This window comes from Motacilla alba, chromosome 17, assembly GCF_015832195.1.
Source record: "Motacilla alba alba isolate MOTALB_02 chromosome 17, Motacilla_alba_V1.0_pri, whole genome shotgun sequence".
Lineage (NCBI taxonomy): Eukaryota > Metazoa > Chordata > Aves > Passeriformes > Motacillidae > Motacilla > Motacilla alba.
Genome location: NC_052032.1, coordinates 5,442,050 through 5,456,951, shown reverse-complemented (window position 1 = coordinate 5,456,951; position 14,902 = coordinate 5,442,050). Strand labels below are relative to the sequence as shown.

The window sequence follows — 14,902 nt, the reverse complement described above, 5'->3', positions numbered from 1 at the left end:
CCCGAGACCCCTTGAGCCCTCGCCCCAGCTGAGCCACGGTGCCGAGGTGTCTCTGAAGCACCAAATGTAACTACCTTGGCTGTGGCCATCGGGGGACAATGATGTCCTGCCACGCCCAATGTCACCCGCAGCCCCACCACGGTCGGGCCCGGCAGGGGACTACAACTCCCGGCGTGCCCCTCGGCGGCACGACTACAACTCCTAGCGGGCTCTGTGGCGCGGAACTACAACTCCCGGCGCGCTCTGTGGCGGGAGGACCGCCGCTCTCCGGTGTGGCGGGAGCCGCGAGCCGCCTCGAGCGCGGAGCCCTCAGCCCTGGCCGAGCGGGCCCCGCCGAGCGCGGGCCGCAGCCCGCCCCGCCACCCGCCGCCGCGGGCCCTGCCCGGGAGGTACGAGCCGCTTCCCCGCTGCCCCTCCCCTCCCCTGCCGGGCCGTGTCCCCGCCGAGGCGGCGGTGGCGGCCCCTGACGCGGCGCTCTCTGCTTTGGCAGGCTCTCGGGCGGCGGCCGGCGGAGCGGCACGGCCGGGTTCCGGGCACCGGTGAGTGCTGTGCGGGCTGCCCCGGAGCCGCTCACACCTTCGCGGGGGCTCGGCCCGGCCCCGTGGGGAGGGTTTTCCTTGAGGGTTCCCCGGGTTAGCGCCGGCACCGCAGTCTGCACTGTGTCGTGCCGGGAGTTGCTCCTAAAAGGCACATTGTGGTTTTTAATGATTTGTTTTCACTTTACACTGTAGCTCTCGAGAGTGCGGTTAGATGTGGTATGGAGCAGGCTAGCGTTATGTACACTGGTTTTATTTGAACCCCCCTCCCTGCCCTGGGGTTTTTTTTTCCTTTACTCCTGTTTCATCCAGTGACATATACACTATTTTCACGTTAGTGCTCCAGCATTGTAGCACCTTACCCAGAGCTCAGTTCCTGCTGTGTCTCCCCTGTGTTCTACAGATCCCATCTCCCAAGTCATTCCAGCCTAATGGAGCCAGCGAAGAAGCTCTGCGGTGTGAAATCAAAGAGCTGAAACAGAAGGACCTCGCTCTAGACCAGGAAATTGCACAATTATTGTCTGAGTACGTCCTTGGCAAGCTCAGTGTTTACTTGATGCCTTCATTATTTTTGTTTTTAAAATAAAATGTGATCCAGGAATTGGAGCTGAGAGCTGACCTTCTATGATGCCATTGTTGGCGTGGTGCAGTGTTGGTTACAGTGTTGTAAGTGGTGGGACTTGTTAGAGACTAGAGGGAATTCTTTCCACTTCATGTGGTAAAGCAAAACAAGTTTTACTAGGAGCTTGCATAAGAGGATTTTTGTTTTAGCCTGGGTGTTCCTAAGGTAATTATGTGTTTGCTGGGAACAGATAATTTTAGCCATTTGTTATTTGTTGTGAAAGACTGATATTTTCTAAGGTAAGTGTAATGGATAGGATGCAAATGGTAGAACAACAAAGGCTGTTCCAGAACCCCTTTTCATTTATTCTCAAGGATAAACAAACCACCTAGGACAGAACAAGAGAAAATGGCCTCAGGCTATGCCAGGGGAACTTCAGGTTGGACATCAGGAGGAATTTCTTTGCTGAAAGGGTGATTAAACATTCGACTGGGCTGGCCAGGGAGGTGATGGAGTCATGGTCCCTGGAGGTGTTCAAGAGATGACTGGATATGGCACTCAGTGCTCTGGTCTAGTTCATATGGTGGTGCTTAGCCGAAGGTTGGACTTGATGCTCCTGGAGGTCTTTTCCATCCTAAATGAGTCCACAATTCTTAATTTTTCCCTATGTACAGGTTAGAGATACATATCAATGGAATTCACCACAGCCTACTCTTGTTTCAACTGCCTTTGCTGTGTTCACTCTCTGCTTTCGAGGCGCCAGGCTTGGGTATCTCCCACAGCAGCAGGAAGCCCCAGTCCCTGTGTGTCATTTGTGACCTTTCTGGTGCTTTTTACAGGGGCTACAGCCTGGAGGAACTGGACAAGCACATCTCTCTGCTCCATGAGTACAATGAAATCAAAGATGCTGGGCAGATGCTCCTGGGCAAGCTAGGTAAGGAAGGGAAAGCTGTTCAAGACCTTCTTAGTCAGTGTTTTCATACAAACACAGAGAGAAGCTGCTGCCATGGAGGTAAAGCTTGTGGTACAGATTCTTCACTTTAAATAAAGTGTTAGGGCAAGCATGAGGCACAGCTGCAAAACCTTGGGTTTCTTGCCTATAGGATGTGCTATGGGATAATTAGGGGAGGAAAACACCATGTTTCTGATTTATCTGATCTTTGTTTAATGAAAGCAATGCTGTTTCTTTATTTCCTAGCTGTTATCCGAGGGGTCACTACAAAACAGCTCTATCCTGAGTATGACCTGGAGCTCAGTGACTAGTCCTGAACCTGGAGAGTGCCATGTCCTGCAAAAGTGACTGTCACTGGGCCACTGCACATCGGTGTCATCCTGGTTTAGGAGAGACAGAAGGTGGAAAAGGAACCTTTGGAAAAGGGATGTAGGATTTTAGATAATTTCATGTACTACCTGATCAACAGGATTTTTTTTTGGAAGGTTGTAGTTCAGGTTGATGTTGAGCCTCTTCCATGGAGCCTCTGACTCCCTGCAGTATCCAGGGGCTGTCTGGTTACTGAATGGATAGAGGAAGTGAGGACACACACATGTGCAATGTAATAGCTGCTTTGAAAGGAAAACCCTCAGAAGAATGGAGGGAAGAAGGCAGAAATTGTGGTGGTTTGGGGGTTTATTTTGTTTTATCAACAAATCCAGAGAAGTCTGGGTGTTCTGCATTTTTGTACTTACCTGCTCTGGTATCTGGAGGTTTTGTATCATTTCTGTAGTAAATGGCAAAATGTAAAGTTGTGTTGAACTGTTCACTCTGAATAAAGCAGCCTTCACATCTGCCAGTAAATCACTTTAAGAGCCTGTAAAACACTGCACGAACCTGGGCACAAATTCTAAAACTATATTGAGACAACATGAGCTCTTAAATGTTCTCTCCAGGAATGTGCAGGTGCAGAATCACTTTTCTCTGCTCTAAGTGCAGAGTCATGGTGGCAGTGAGTGCTGTCCTGGACAGTGGATGATGTTGGGAGCACGAGTGTTTCAATGTCAGTGTGAGGGCTGAGGGTGACTGCACAGACTAAATTTGGCTGCTTTGGGCAGTTGAAGTGATGAAGTGCTCAGACTTGATGTCAGATTTGATGTCCTTCTGCCCATTTTTACTTTCCAAGACCTTCTAGCCAGTGAGTTTCCCCTGTGCTCTAGTTAGGGCCATGCTGCAGTCTGCTTACATCCAAATTTGAATCAAATTAATCTGTCTTCATTGTGGTTGGAAGCCAGAAACCAGTCACAAGGCTGCTGCTGAGAACAGATAATTGGTTTTGCACTCCTGGCTCTGGATGTGGTACAGAAATGTCACTAATAGTGTCTTGTTTTGCCTTAAAAACGGTGGGGAGTGATCTCAAGCAGGGGGCAGAAAGAGCCTGTATATTCCATGATTCATCCAAGTCTCTGTTGATGAGCAGCTGTGCAGAATCTTTCCTGTGGCCAGTCCAGAGTGGACTCTCAGGGGGAACGTTCACACCCCTCCCCAACACATACCCCTCTGCCAAGAGTGGTACACGTGTTTTGGAGTAATTTTAAGGGGAGGAAAAAAGGCACAAGGTGGCAAGAACTGGGAAATGCAAACTTTGTTACTCAAGTTGCTGTTTTGGCTGTTATTTTCTGTGTGGAAGGACTGGTTAAGCCTGGAGTGTTCCCAGCAAAATGTTCCTCATCAGTGACACACAACTGGAAATTGTTTTTGTCATAGAAAGAATGTATGGAAATGCTCCAGTTTATGTGAGGTGTGAGCTGAAGGGATAAAGTATAAAATCCATTACCAGAGTTACTGAAGGTTGTTCAAGGAGTGAGAAGTCCATGTTTTCTTCCCCACTATGTATGAGCACTGGGGTTAAAACTTGCAGCTGTAGCTGTGCAAGTGTGCTGCTTGTGCCCTGCAGGGATGTGTTTATGCTTCAGGCAGCACTGGGCAGGTGTCCAGGGAAGGTCCCCTGATCCCAATCCCTTGTCCATGGAGGATGAGAACACCCACAGAACCAAGGGCAGGGCACGGTGTCCTTGGGAATCCCTGCTGCTGGCACGGTGGCTCTGCCAGGCGGTGGCAGCTGCGTTCCACGGCTGCTCTGTGCAGCCCAGAGGAACCCAGAACTGAAAGATTCCAGGCACTGAGAAATCCTGGGATGCTTCAGGACAAGAGTGCACACTGCCACTGAGGTACTTCATCATGGCCCCTGTGACTGCCCGTCCCAGAGTTACTCTTGTACCTTTATGCCTGTCAGCTGGAGGATGAAATAAGCTGGCCCTTGTCCAAGTCCAGGAGAGGAACAGAACAAATCTTCTGCTTTCCATAAATAAATCTCCAAACTCACTACGTAGGTATATAACTGGAAAACCATTGAGTGCGATAATGGTAAGTGTAATTCCAGACTTTCAACTTCAATTTAGAAAGTGTGTTTCTGCAAAGTCAGACCCAGCTATAATGAGCTAACAGAGACCAAATGGTATCACAGTGTTTACAGTTTCACTGAAGGGCAGGACCTGCTGTCTGCAAGGAGCTGCTGCAGAGGAGGCTACCAGAGACCACTGAATACCCTTGGCTCCTCAGGAAAAAAGGGTAAAATAAAGAGGCATTTGCTGGGTTTTTATGGATCAATGTTCATGGATGAGTACTGAGCCAAGAACCAACCTCTTCCCCATTAGGTCATTTCCCATTTTATTTTTTGTGTATCCTGTGCATTAGTCCTCAGAATAAGCCACTTTTCATCACATGCCTACTGTGGATGAAACCATTTCCTTGCACTGCTTTGGATAAGCTGTGTTTTCTCCTGTACATCCCTCATTTAGCCTGAAGCTCTCGTGTGTCTGAGAGCAGGGCTAATGGAAAGAAAATACTCCAGGAGAACACAGGGAAAATAAAATCCACACAGCAGATAAATTATGCTGCCAGTTGCAAGGAACAAATCTGTGCAGTCAAGGGAATCCAGCTTTCTAAGACACTACTTCCTGCTGCTAAACAATACGGGAATGGGTTTTTATATCCCTTAGCAACCTAATGTTCTCAAAATCAACAGGAATTTTGGCACAGCTACCTCCTGTTAATGAACTGTTTGTGATACTTTAAGAAAAAAATGATACAGCCTGTCACTGAAGGAAAAAAAGCCTCTGATAAAAGTCATCTCAAGGAAAGGGTGGAAGTGAACTGCAATTAACCTCCTTCCTTCTGCTGTCCATCGCACTGCTGGCACGCCGCTGCCGTGCTGTGCTGCAGCACTGCTCACGGACGCTCCTGCAGAGCATGCTCAGCTGTGTCCCCGTGCAGCTGAAGAAGAGGACTGTTCTCCCCATGCGCCAGGGTTTTCTCCAGCTCTGTTTCCACTTTGAGCTGACAGTTCCGAATTGCCTCCTGGATGCTCCGCAGGTTCCACTGAGTTCTCGGGAGAGCGTCGTCCACCGTGAAGACCCCGTCGCGCGTTCTCCGCACTTGTGTGCACACAGCGGAGGATTTCAGCTCCAGACCAATCTCGTGAACCACCTTGCGGAGGTACTGCTGAGTCTCATGCAAGCAGTGGATTTCTAGGAGGACAGAGACATCCCTTCAGAAGCAAAGCTTTGACACAAGCTCTGACATTGTAAATCCAGACATCACTCGCAGCTACGCTGACAGAACTGGTTTGGCAGAAGACACTAAGAGCATGGTATGATTTTCTGGATTACTGCAGGGTGTTCCACACCCTTCCAAAGTAAATACTTTGGAAAAAAAAAATTATAGATATAGAAGAGTAATGTAGAAATTTAGGTATTTCAAAGGGGATGAAAAGACACCTTTTTTAATAAGACAAATAATTTGTGAGGGAAAGGGGACTGGCTACAGGAAAACAAATGACACTTAAATAAAAAACCCCAAAACCCAGCACTGAAATGCATTACACTGAAACATTGAGCTAAGAAGAATTTCCCCCATAAGTATTCATGATGCAAATTTTCAGGCCTTGGGTTTTGATCTGAACTGGGAAAGTCAAAGCTATGAGCTGGCTGGATTTACCAGAGAAGTTATGAGTTGATAAGAAATTCCTACCAACTCATTTTGCATTAAATCATGAGTAAGAAACTAAAGTTTACCAACTTATTTACCATAATACACACTCAGAGTTCCCCAGTACATTCTGTGCCAGTCCTACCTAGCTGGAATTCTGGAAGTGCAAACTGGAGGCATCGGATTGCTGTGATTATTGGGGGGCTTTTTCCCATGGGGCGAATCAACCCTTTGACAGCCAGCTCGTATGCCTCTTGTGTTTTCATATCAATGTTGGAATACCTAGGGGAAAAAAAAAGAGAGCAGCAGAGACATTTAGAAATTCTCTCCAAAGAGATTCAAAATATATCCATCCTCAATAAAACAGAGATGTAATTTTTATTCTTAAAAACATCCAGGGAGTTTTTGCATATATTTTCGTGGTGTATGTACTGTCAGTAGTGTAGCACAGTTTGGGAGGGAGGTACTTGGTCATGTCTACAAGTTATTTTTGTCAGCCCTAATATAGCAGATTGGTCCCAAACCAGCAGATTGGAGGTTCTGGGATACAAGAAGGACATTTAACTGCAACCTCTCACCAGAGCACGGAGCATTCAGAGTAACTCCTCTCTGCCCCTTGCTAGCACTCCAACCTTTACAGACTTTGATTATGGGAAACAAAATCCTCTCATTTGTTTTGAAGACCAGCACATGCAGTGGGATCAGATCAGCTCGTTGTCCTGGTGGATACGCACATCAGCAGGGCCTTTTGATTTGTCCCTTGAATGACAGCGAGAATCCGCTCCAGCTTCTCCCTAGTGATGTGATCTGCAAATATTAAGGCAAAAACAAAGTCTCAATTATCCATCCAGAAACTGGAAAGTCTGAAAAGTGCCACTGAGGTATTGCTGTCCCTCAGGCAGGCAGTCACCTCAAAAGGGGCTGATGAGAGCTGAGGGGTGGCCTTTGCAAAGTCACTTCCCCTGGCTCTGCATGGAGCAGCACAGAGCTGGACTGCAAAGGGAAGAGTTATTTTGCTCTACTGATTCCAAAATGTTGATGCTCCAGTTTTCTTATCATATATTTTCATTCAATGAAATCTCCTAACTGCTATCTCCAAGTGTGATTCACAGGAGATCTGGGTCCTGACCAACCCAGTAGCAACCACTGTGACCAGCATTCTACACTGGCTTTGTATATATCATGGTTAGATTAGGAACAGAGGAACTACATCAGCAAAGGCTAGAAGACATGCAAGATGTGGCTTTTGTCATTGTGCAATTCACCTGATTAAATGCTTTAATCTCTACTTTGTTGTTCTGATAAAAAAAAAAAAAACAACCACAACATATCAAATCAGTTTCTTACCAAATGTTGTCTTCTCTACTAAATTTCCTGTGTCCGAGAAGTCATCAGTGGCTTTACCAAAAAGCCCACCAACAGTATAAACCTGGAAGAAGGACAAAGAGTGCAATTTATTAAAAAAATGCTCCAAGCAATTGAGCAGCTGCACCATGCAGCTGCTAGAAATGCAGGCTATGAGAGTTCGATTCAAAAAGACAGCAACATCCTGTGCTCAAAAGGCAACAAGTGGATGCTCGTGTGAAGGATGAAACTCTAGGCCCTGAAAAGCTCTCAAAAGCATTGGTAAGTTTGAGACTTAAATGCAGAATCAACATCACAAGGTTGGTCTGGGGCAGGATCCAATGTACGATGGCGTGCTGGGCTCTGTTCAGAGCCAGCACCTACCTTGGTCAGGTGGCAGTTGTACAGGTCAGTGAGCAGCTTGTTCCCATGGCCGATGCCAAGCACTGAAACATAGAAAATGGGGAACCTGTTACTCAGCCTCACAAAAAGTCACTGATGTGCATTTACACAGCACTGAACACTCACGCCACTCTTGCCCCCCGGTCAGGGCTGTATCTCCTTGGGAGTCACATCTGAGCAGTGCAATTAGACCCCCAGATTATTGTTCTGGCATGAAAACCATAGGGCTGTAACCAGAGCTCTTGGATTTCCCCAGAACTTTCCACCTGGGCACTCAGGGCAAATGCTCAGCAGTGCCAGCCACAGCGAAGCCAGCTGAGGTGATGGAGCAGACATGGGGATTGGTGTCCCCCAGCAGAACCCACCGAGCCTGGCTCTCTCCCATCTAGCTTTGCCAGCAAAGCCGGGCCATTTCTCCTGTGCTTTAGCACTTTACTCCCACTGGGGCTGTGAGATCCAGGGGCTGCTGCAGCGCCATGGCCGTGCATCCACCCTTTTTCCCTGCACGGAAACCCATCACCTCGCACACAGCACGACACGGTGCTGCCCCGGGACGAGACCCACCAAAGACTCCCGAGGCCTTCACATCCAGCCGGTGACCTGCTCCGATCTTCAGCTTCCTGAACCGCGGGCCTCGGACTGCAACGGAGACAGTGATGGAGCCGGTCCGCGGCGCCTGCTCGGGGCTCCCACCGGTCGCCGGTGTCCCCCGGGCCAGGCCCCGCTGTGTCCTTACCGAGGGGGTGGTCGGCCAGCACCGGCACGCTGGCAGCCACCAGCTCCACGGCCCCGCCGCCGCCCGCGGCCGGGCTCGGCAGGAAGCGGACTCGGTGCCGCGGGGCGCGCTCCGGAGCCGCGTTCAGCTCTGAAAGAGAACCGGGGGAGAGGAGGGGAGTCAGGGACGGCCGGCGAACCCTGGGGACGGGACGGGACCGGCCGGGCCCCACCGGCGGCCCCTGGGCATGGGACGGTCTAGGGGGTCCCGCCGCCCGCGCTCACCGCGCAGCAGCCGCGTCTCCAGCGCCTCCCGGACGCGGCCCCACGCCACCCCCGCCGGCTTGTACACGGCGAACAGCCCGGCCAGCTCGGCCGCCGCCGCCATGGCCGCCGCCCCGCCCCGCCCCGCTCCGCTCCGGGCGCTTCCGGGGCAGCGGCGGCGCCGGGCCGGGGATGCGGCCGCTGCTGCTGCGGGCGGCGCGGGCCGGGGTCCCGCTGCTGCGGGGGGGTCCCGCTTCCCCAGGCAAGTGCCTCCCGCCGCGGCCCCTGCAGCGCCCGGGGCAGCCCCCCAGCCGGGCCGCTCCCTTACCCGCCGCTCCCCGCAGGCAGAGCCCGGCCGAGCCACGGCGAGCCGCGGGGCCGGGATGGACGCGGCGAGGAGGAGGAAGAGGAGATGGGAGGGTGGCAGCAGCTGTACCCCGGGCACATCCCCACCAGCCCGCTGCAGAAGGCGCTGCTGGCCGCCGGCTCCGCGCTCATGGCGCTCTATGACCCCTACAGACACGGTAAGGCCGGCGAGGGCAGCGCCTGCCTCCCGCGTCCAGAAAATCCCGCTCCCTGCCGCCTGGAAGCTGCATAGGAGAGTCTGGGGCAAGCGCAGGGCTGAGAACTGAGCCGGTGCCGGAGGCTGTGAAAGAGAGGGAGTGAGGAAACCCAAACACGCCGCAATGTGACCCCTTGTGATGCCATCCAGACCGGTCTGTTTCTCCGGAGTCCCCCAGGCCTCATGACTGCTCCTCCATCCCATTCCCAGGAAGGGTCCTGTGGGTGACACCAGGGCAGAGTAGCCTTGAAGCTGAAGATCTGTGGTTTATGGGATCCCCACTTTGCCACGGGCTTCCTGCCTGCTCCTGGTCAATGGTTCATTGCCCTATTTCCTCACCTGCCTACCAAGGATAGCTGGGTGTTGCAAAAACAGCTCTTGGGTCACTCTCTGGTCTCTCTTTCAGACATGGTGGCAGTCCTTGGGGAGACCACAGGTTGCCTGGCCCTGCCAAACCTGCGAGACAAGATGAAAAACCACCCTGAAGGTTACCGCATCCTCCAGTGCGTCCCTCCCCATCCCTCCCTCCCTCACCGCCTGCTTTGTGGTGGGGTGGCAGACACGAGGCCAAGCAGGTTCCTTGGCCCTGTGAAGGGAGAGCTTGGAAGCAGCACAAGTGTTTTGTAGCTCTAACCCTTCAGGCTAACTTTATTTATAATGTTCACGGGAGCCCTGTGACACATCTAAGGGCAGGCACCACTTGCCTGTCTGTTCTGCTTCGCTGCTGGAACTAGCAGCTGCCAACACCACGAGATGCAGCAGCAGGCACAGGGGAGAAATCCATGGGTGTGGATTTCTGAGCAGTGATGAGAGCACACTACATCCATGGATTTCTTCATTACGCCTGCTGCTGCATTTTCTTGCATTGGAGACTCTGGTCTGCCTCCTCCCTACACACTTCCATATTTTTTTTCCTGGCTCAAGCCAAAATGAAGGCACTTCTCTTGTTTTCTTTTTAAAGACTCCATCGCTTCTGCTTCCATATCTGCAAGGACTTGTTGAGTGCAGCAAGGCTGAGGACCAGGAGGGATTTCTCTTACTAACCAAGCTCTCACTGTATACCTGCTTGCCTTTTCCCTGTCATGTGTCACACCTGCTGCTTGTGTCACATAGCAGCTTGAGAAAAGTTGCCTTTTGCCATATGTTTGTGCAGACCAGCCTCATCCTGGCTCGAGAAGTTGACTTGGTAAAACATCCAGAGCACTGGGATGGGGCTGAATCCCAGCAGAACTTCCCAGGCAGAGGGTTGGAAAGGGACATATGCACCTGTTCCTTGCCCTGTGGTATTGCAGAGATTTGCAGGGGTCTGAATTGGGCACACAGGTCTTTTTGTTTTTATCCCCCAAGCTGCTGAGGTCCCTTTGACAATAAATACACAAGGAAATGTCAGCTGCCAGTGTGAAACTGGTGCCAGTGATGCTTATCTCCCTGGCACCTCCACTCTAGGAGCTGAGCAGCTCCTGGATCTTTTATCATGGGAAGAGTTTACCCTGTGAATGAAAATAAAAGGGCTTTTGTTTACTTTCAAGGCTATGAGGCACCTGTTTGCCAACAACCTGTAGAGGAGACTTTGCTCTGCATGGCTGCCATGTGGCTGGTGGTGAAAGCCTGAGCAGGATTGAAATTAAACCTGTGCTTAGCACAGATTCCTTCTGCTCTTTGGGGTTGCTCCTTTGAAGCTCTGACTGCTTTGCAGGGGCATTAAATTTCTCTGCTCTGGGCCTGGCTGTTGCTGGGGGCCGTGCCTGGCTGGCAGCACACACAACAGCAGCTTTTCAGTGCAGGGGCCACCAGTGTTTTTCCCACCAGAGTTGTTACAGGCACACAAGGTATAGGCCCTTTTACTGCCAAGGCTTCAGGTAGATCCTTTAAGCCATTTGTGTCCCAGCCTCTGCAACAGACGTGCAGACAGTGCTGTGCCTGCAGTGAGCAGTTAGGATCTGCACAGGGAAAATAGCAGGGATGGGCAGAGGCAGGGGTGGGGGTTTCCAAGGACTCCTTTTCTGCAGGACCTGCTGCTGTGGATTTCACTGGGAGTCTCACTGACCTGTTTTTTGCTTCCAGGGAACGGCCTCGCATCCGTCTGTCCACCCTGGACATGGCCAGGCTGCAGGGGCTGCCGGAGGGCTCGCTGGGCCGGGAGTATGTCCGGTTCTTGGAGGACAACGTGAGTGTGGGCTTTCACGGGGTGCAAACTTCTGTGGCTGATCCCTGTGCTGGGAGCACAGGTGAGATTGGAGCCACAGAGCTGAGCTGGACCTCTTTGGACTTGCAGAAGGTTTCTCCAGACACGCGGATGCCGCCCAAGTTTGTCGATGATGAAGAGCTGGCATACGTGATCCAGCGGTACCGGGAGGTCCACGACCTGATGCACACCCTCCTGGGCATGCCAACCAACATGCTGGGTGAGCAGGAGTGGGCTCAGGGAGCTGCACTGCCAAACCCACTGGTTGTGCTCGGCTGCCTCCCAGAAATGGAGCAGGCTGGGCCGGCCGGACTCCCTGATCCTCAGCCAGGGTCAGTGTGTGGGGATTTTGCATCATGACTGTTCTACATCACTGGCTCTGTGGTGACCAAGAGGCCATGAGATGTCACCTTTTCCCTGCTGGGAGATGCTCTGCCCAAGCCCGGGGCACAGGCAGATGCTGGATAGGTGGTTTCTGCCTGGCAGGGAGGGTGGCATAGAGGGAGGGATGTTTTGCAAGCTCTGTGTGAAGGCAGAAGGGAATTCCTGGTTGCTCCTTATCTGCACGTCTCTGTGTCCTTTGCCCTCATTTTGTGTCTGACTCAATAGCAAGTCACAGGTGCAGCCTTGCTGGTACCTGTGGGGACCAGCATTACAGGTGTCTTCAGGCTCTGCCCGAGTCCAGGCAGTTTTGTCAAAGGTCTGTGCTGGGAGACCGGGAGAGCCACACGGAGCATCGGGCCTTGGCGCCGCATTGCCGAGGTCTGCAGGGAGTTGGACTGCCTGGGATGTGTTCCCCAAGCTCCCAGGGCTTGTGGGGCGCCATCCCTCTGGGGTGGATGAGTGGTGTGTGACAAGGCCCATCCTGGCACAGGATGAGGCCGTGGCCAGACTTAGGAAGCATTCCCAAGTAACCAGTACAGATGTACAGCCTGTGCTGAGGAGCCACGCAGCCCTGGCTGCCCTTGATCCAGGTGCTCTGCCTGCTCACAGCCTCCCTGCTCCCCCAGGTGAGGTGGTGGTGAAGTGGTTCGAGGCCATCCAGACGGGGCTGCCCATGTGTGTCCTGGGAGCAGCGTTCGGCCCTGTCCGGCTCAGCACACGGTAGGTCCCAGTCCCTGCCCTGGGTACAGCCAGCCTGTGCTTTCCCGTGTCCACTGGGGACAAAGAGGGGACACTGCTGGTTTGCAGTGGGGAGTCAGTCACGGATCCCTCCGTGAGCCTACTGCTGTCCCCACATCCCTAGGATGACAGCTTTGCCTTGTCACTGAAGGAGAACCTGGTGCTTAATCTGCATTCAACACCAGCTCCCCTGTGCCAGGCAGCAGCAATTTCCAGGCCTTGGATGGGCTTGTGTTGAGGGCCAGCAGGACCCTCACCACAATGGGAGCTGTTCCCTGCACATCTGTTTTCGTGGCCCAGCAGTTGCAGAACCTGAGTTCTGGCCTTAGGCTGGTGTTGACTGCAACTTTCCTGGCACGCCATCCTCTTCTGTGCCTCAGTTTCCCCTGTGAGTTAAGCAGAGGGGGATGCCAGAAAGTTAGAGAGATACATGGGACACATGGGCTTGGCATCAGCCTACAATGGGGACTTGGAGAAGGGAATTAATGAAATGTGGATATCCAAACTGCCACCACCTGTGTCGTTTGTTCCAGAAAGCTGCAGGTCCTGGCCACCGAGCTGGTTCCCTGGGCGATTCGGAGCGGGCTCAACGCCAGCTGTGTCCTGAACGTCTACTACGAGCAGCGCTGGGAGCAGCCAGTGGAGTCCCTGCGGGAGGAGCTCGGCATCCTCCCTCCCCCGGCCATCCGAGTGTGAGAGCTCACGTGGGGAAGGGCCCAGGGGATGGATCCCTGTTGGCAGCCAGCAGCCGGCCCCAGCCGCGCTCCAAATCCTCCTGTCCTGCCCGGAGCACAGCGTGGCTGTAGCTCTTCCACCGTGGACCCGAGGGCTGTGTGTTCTCGTGCCAAGAGCTGGGACCAGCCTGTTGGTGGGGGCCAACGGGCACCTCCCTGGGCTGTGACAAAAACTCGACGTTTTTTGCTGTTTGTGATTTTGGTTGAGGGATGTCAAGGTCAGATGTGCCTTTGCCAGCTGGTCTGGCTGCTCAGCTCTCCCGGCAGCAGCATTCCAGTACTGATGCTCCCAAATGGGAATGGGGATGGGGAGGGAGCACACTGCAGCAAACGGATGCCTTGGCCTTCTGCAGCCCCAGGGCTGTGCAAGTAAATCTTTCTTCTCACCTTTCCCATCCTGGGAAGATTGAGGCTTCAAATACCTGGGCTGCCCTGGACTGGAGCTAAACCCATGATTTTCCAGAGGAGCACAGGGGCAGGTTTGGTGAGTGCAGTGGTGAAATCCCATTTTGTACTGGTGCCTAACTGGTCTCCTGTTGGGTCACATTGGATGTGCCTCACTTCCTGCCTCAGAGACCAGGCAGTGTGTGATTGTGCCCACAGGGCAGGCAGGGAAATACCTTTGGATATTCTCCCTCCTGGATTGGCTGTTTTGAGAGCTGATCCCAGTCTGCTGTGTCTCCCTGTAGTCCCTCCCCATCAAAAATGATGAAATCCACATGATTGTGCTGGCTGGTCAGTAGGAATCATCCCTTCCTTGGGCAACAGAATGACACAGTTGGGATTATGGGATTGAATCCAGTGAGTGCAGAAACAGCGGCTGCTGGTGCTGTGTCTGGGAGCTGATTGCTGTCTGGGTTAATTAAACTGTGCTGCAGACTGCCAGCAGCCAGGGAGCAGAGTTGCTGGATGTGATGGCAAAGAGCCACGAGGCCAGGGGCTCTTTGTTCATGTGTGTTTGCTGTTGGAATTCCTTCTTGTGTAATAAATCCACACTGGGGCTTGTAGTTCATTACCCCTGTCCTTTTGCCCCATCTCCCCTCCTGAGCTGGAGATCTGGTGTGAAACCTCACTCCTTTTTGTCTCCAGCAGGTTTTCTTCCTGCCCCCCAGACTTCCTTTTTCTAACTTCTCCCTGCATCAGCCACCCCACGAGCCAGACTTTGGTTTTTTCTCCAAATCCTCCCTTGGCCCCCAGAGTTATTTCAAACAGATACGAAAAGTCAGTATATAAATACATCCTTTAGCTGCCAGTAAAACACACAGTGTGGGGGTTATCCTAGTGCAGTGGTCGAGATGAAAGAAACATTTGCCTCTAAAATGACTCAGAAATGTCAGAGCCTTGGGGTGGATGAACCAAAGGGCAGCAAAGATTTGCTTCCAGGAAATGTGAGCAGCAGTTAAGGAAACGTGGGAAATGGTGGCCGTGAGAGAGTTTTTTGCCGCATTTTGGGTTATTTAATGAGGCCTTGAAGTGCCCGGGTTGTCAGCGCTGGT

General features: G+C 52.4%; 4 protein-coding genes across 4 annotated transcripts; 3 read left to right on the top strand and 1 right to left on the bottom strand.

Annotated features, from left to right (window-relative positions):
* The first annotated feature begins 54 nt into the window (after nt 1-54).
* Nucleotides 55-899, top strand: LOC119709249 (cuticle collagen 2-like). The gene is made up of 2 exons (XM_038156756.1): nt 55-389; nt 491-899. Exons 1-2 carry the CDS (start codon nt 99-101, stop codon nt 635-637), a joined length of 438 nt encoding a protein of 145 aa, XP_038012684.1. The 5' UTR covers nt 55-98; the 3' UTR covers nt 638-899.
* On the top strand, nt 784-2,893 carry SWI5 (SWI5 homologous recombination repair protein; the record flags this gene model as incomplete). The annotated part of the gene is made up of 3 exons (XM_038156714.1): nt 784-1,061; nt 1,938-2,032; nt 2,297-2,893. Coding segments are annotated over 3 exons (438 nt in total), but the record flags the coding sequence as incomplete, so codon positions are not given.
* A 1,553-nt stretch (nt 2,894-4,446) lies between these two features.
* On the bottom strand, nt 4,447-8,966 carry TRUB2 (TruB pseudouridine synthase family member 2). Its single transcript, XM_038156754.1, has 8 exons — nt 8,825-8,966; nt 8,562-8,690; nt 8,390-8,464; nt 7,808-7,869; nt 7,427-7,508; nt 6,814-6,886; nt 6,225-6,361; nt 4,447-5,619 (listed from the first exon to the last, which is right to left on the bottom strand). The coding sequence occupies exons 1-8, from the start codon at nt 8,925-8,927 to the stop codon at nt 5,321-5,323; spliced, it is 960 nt and encodes a 319-aa protein (XP_038012682.1). The 5' UTR covers nt 8,928-8,966; the 3' UTR covers nt 4,447-5,320.
* Nucleotides 8,926-14,413, top strand: COQ4 (coenzyme Q4). The gene is made up of 7 exons (XM_038156755.1): nt 8,926-9,065; nt 9,148-9,327; nt 9,772-9,868; nt 11,430-11,532; nt 11,641-11,770; nt 12,561-12,654; nt 13,206-14,413. Exons 1-7 carry the CDS (start codon nt 8,996-8,998, stop codon nt 13,366-13,368), a joined length of 837 nt encoding a protein of 278 aa, XP_038012683.1. The 5' UTR covers nt 8,926-8,995; the 3' UTR covers nt 13,369-14,413.
* Nucleotides 14,414-14,902: the final 489 nt, after the last annotated feature.

What these genes read in the sequence shown, in the direction of transcription:
- LOC119709249 (XM_038156756.1), top strand. Translation starts at nt 99, where the DNA reads ATGATGTCCTGCCACGCCCAATGTCACCCGCAGCCCCACCACGGTCGG. An exon ending in CCGCGGGCCCTGCCCGGGAG is followed by an intron (nt 390 to 490) that starts GTACGAGCCGCT and finishes CTGCTTTGGCAG; the next exon opens with GCTCTCGGGCGGCGGCCGGC.
- TRUB2 (XM_038156754.1), bottom strand. Translation starts at nt 8,927, where the DNA reads ATGGCGGCGGCGGCCGAGCTGGCCGGGCTGTTCGCCGTGTACAAGCCG. An exon ending in GAAGGCCTCGGGAGTCTTTG is followed by an intron (nt 7,870 to 8,389) that starts GTGGGTCTCGTC and finishes TCTATGTTTCAG; the next exon opens with TGCTTGGCATCGGCCATGGG. An exon ending in ACAACTGCCACCTGACCAAG is followed by an intron (nt 7,509 to 7,807) that starts GTAGGTGCTGGC and finishes TCCTTCTTCCAG; the next exon opens with GTTTATACTGTTGGTGGGCT.
- COQ4 (XM_038156755.1), top strand. Translation starts at nt 8,996, where the DNA reads ATGCGGCCGCTGCTGCTGCGGGCGGCGCGGGCCGGGGTCCCGCTGCTG. An exon ending in CTATGACCCCTACAGACACG is followed by an intron (nt 9,328 to 9,771) that starts GTAAGGCCGGCG and finishes TCTCTCTTTCAG; the next exon opens with ACATGGTGGCAGTCCTTGGG. An exon ending in CATGCCAACCAACATGCTGG is followed by an intron (nt 11,771 to 12,560) that starts GTGAGCAGGAGT and finishes CTGCTCCCCCAG; the next exon opens with GTGAGGTGGTGGTGAAGTGG.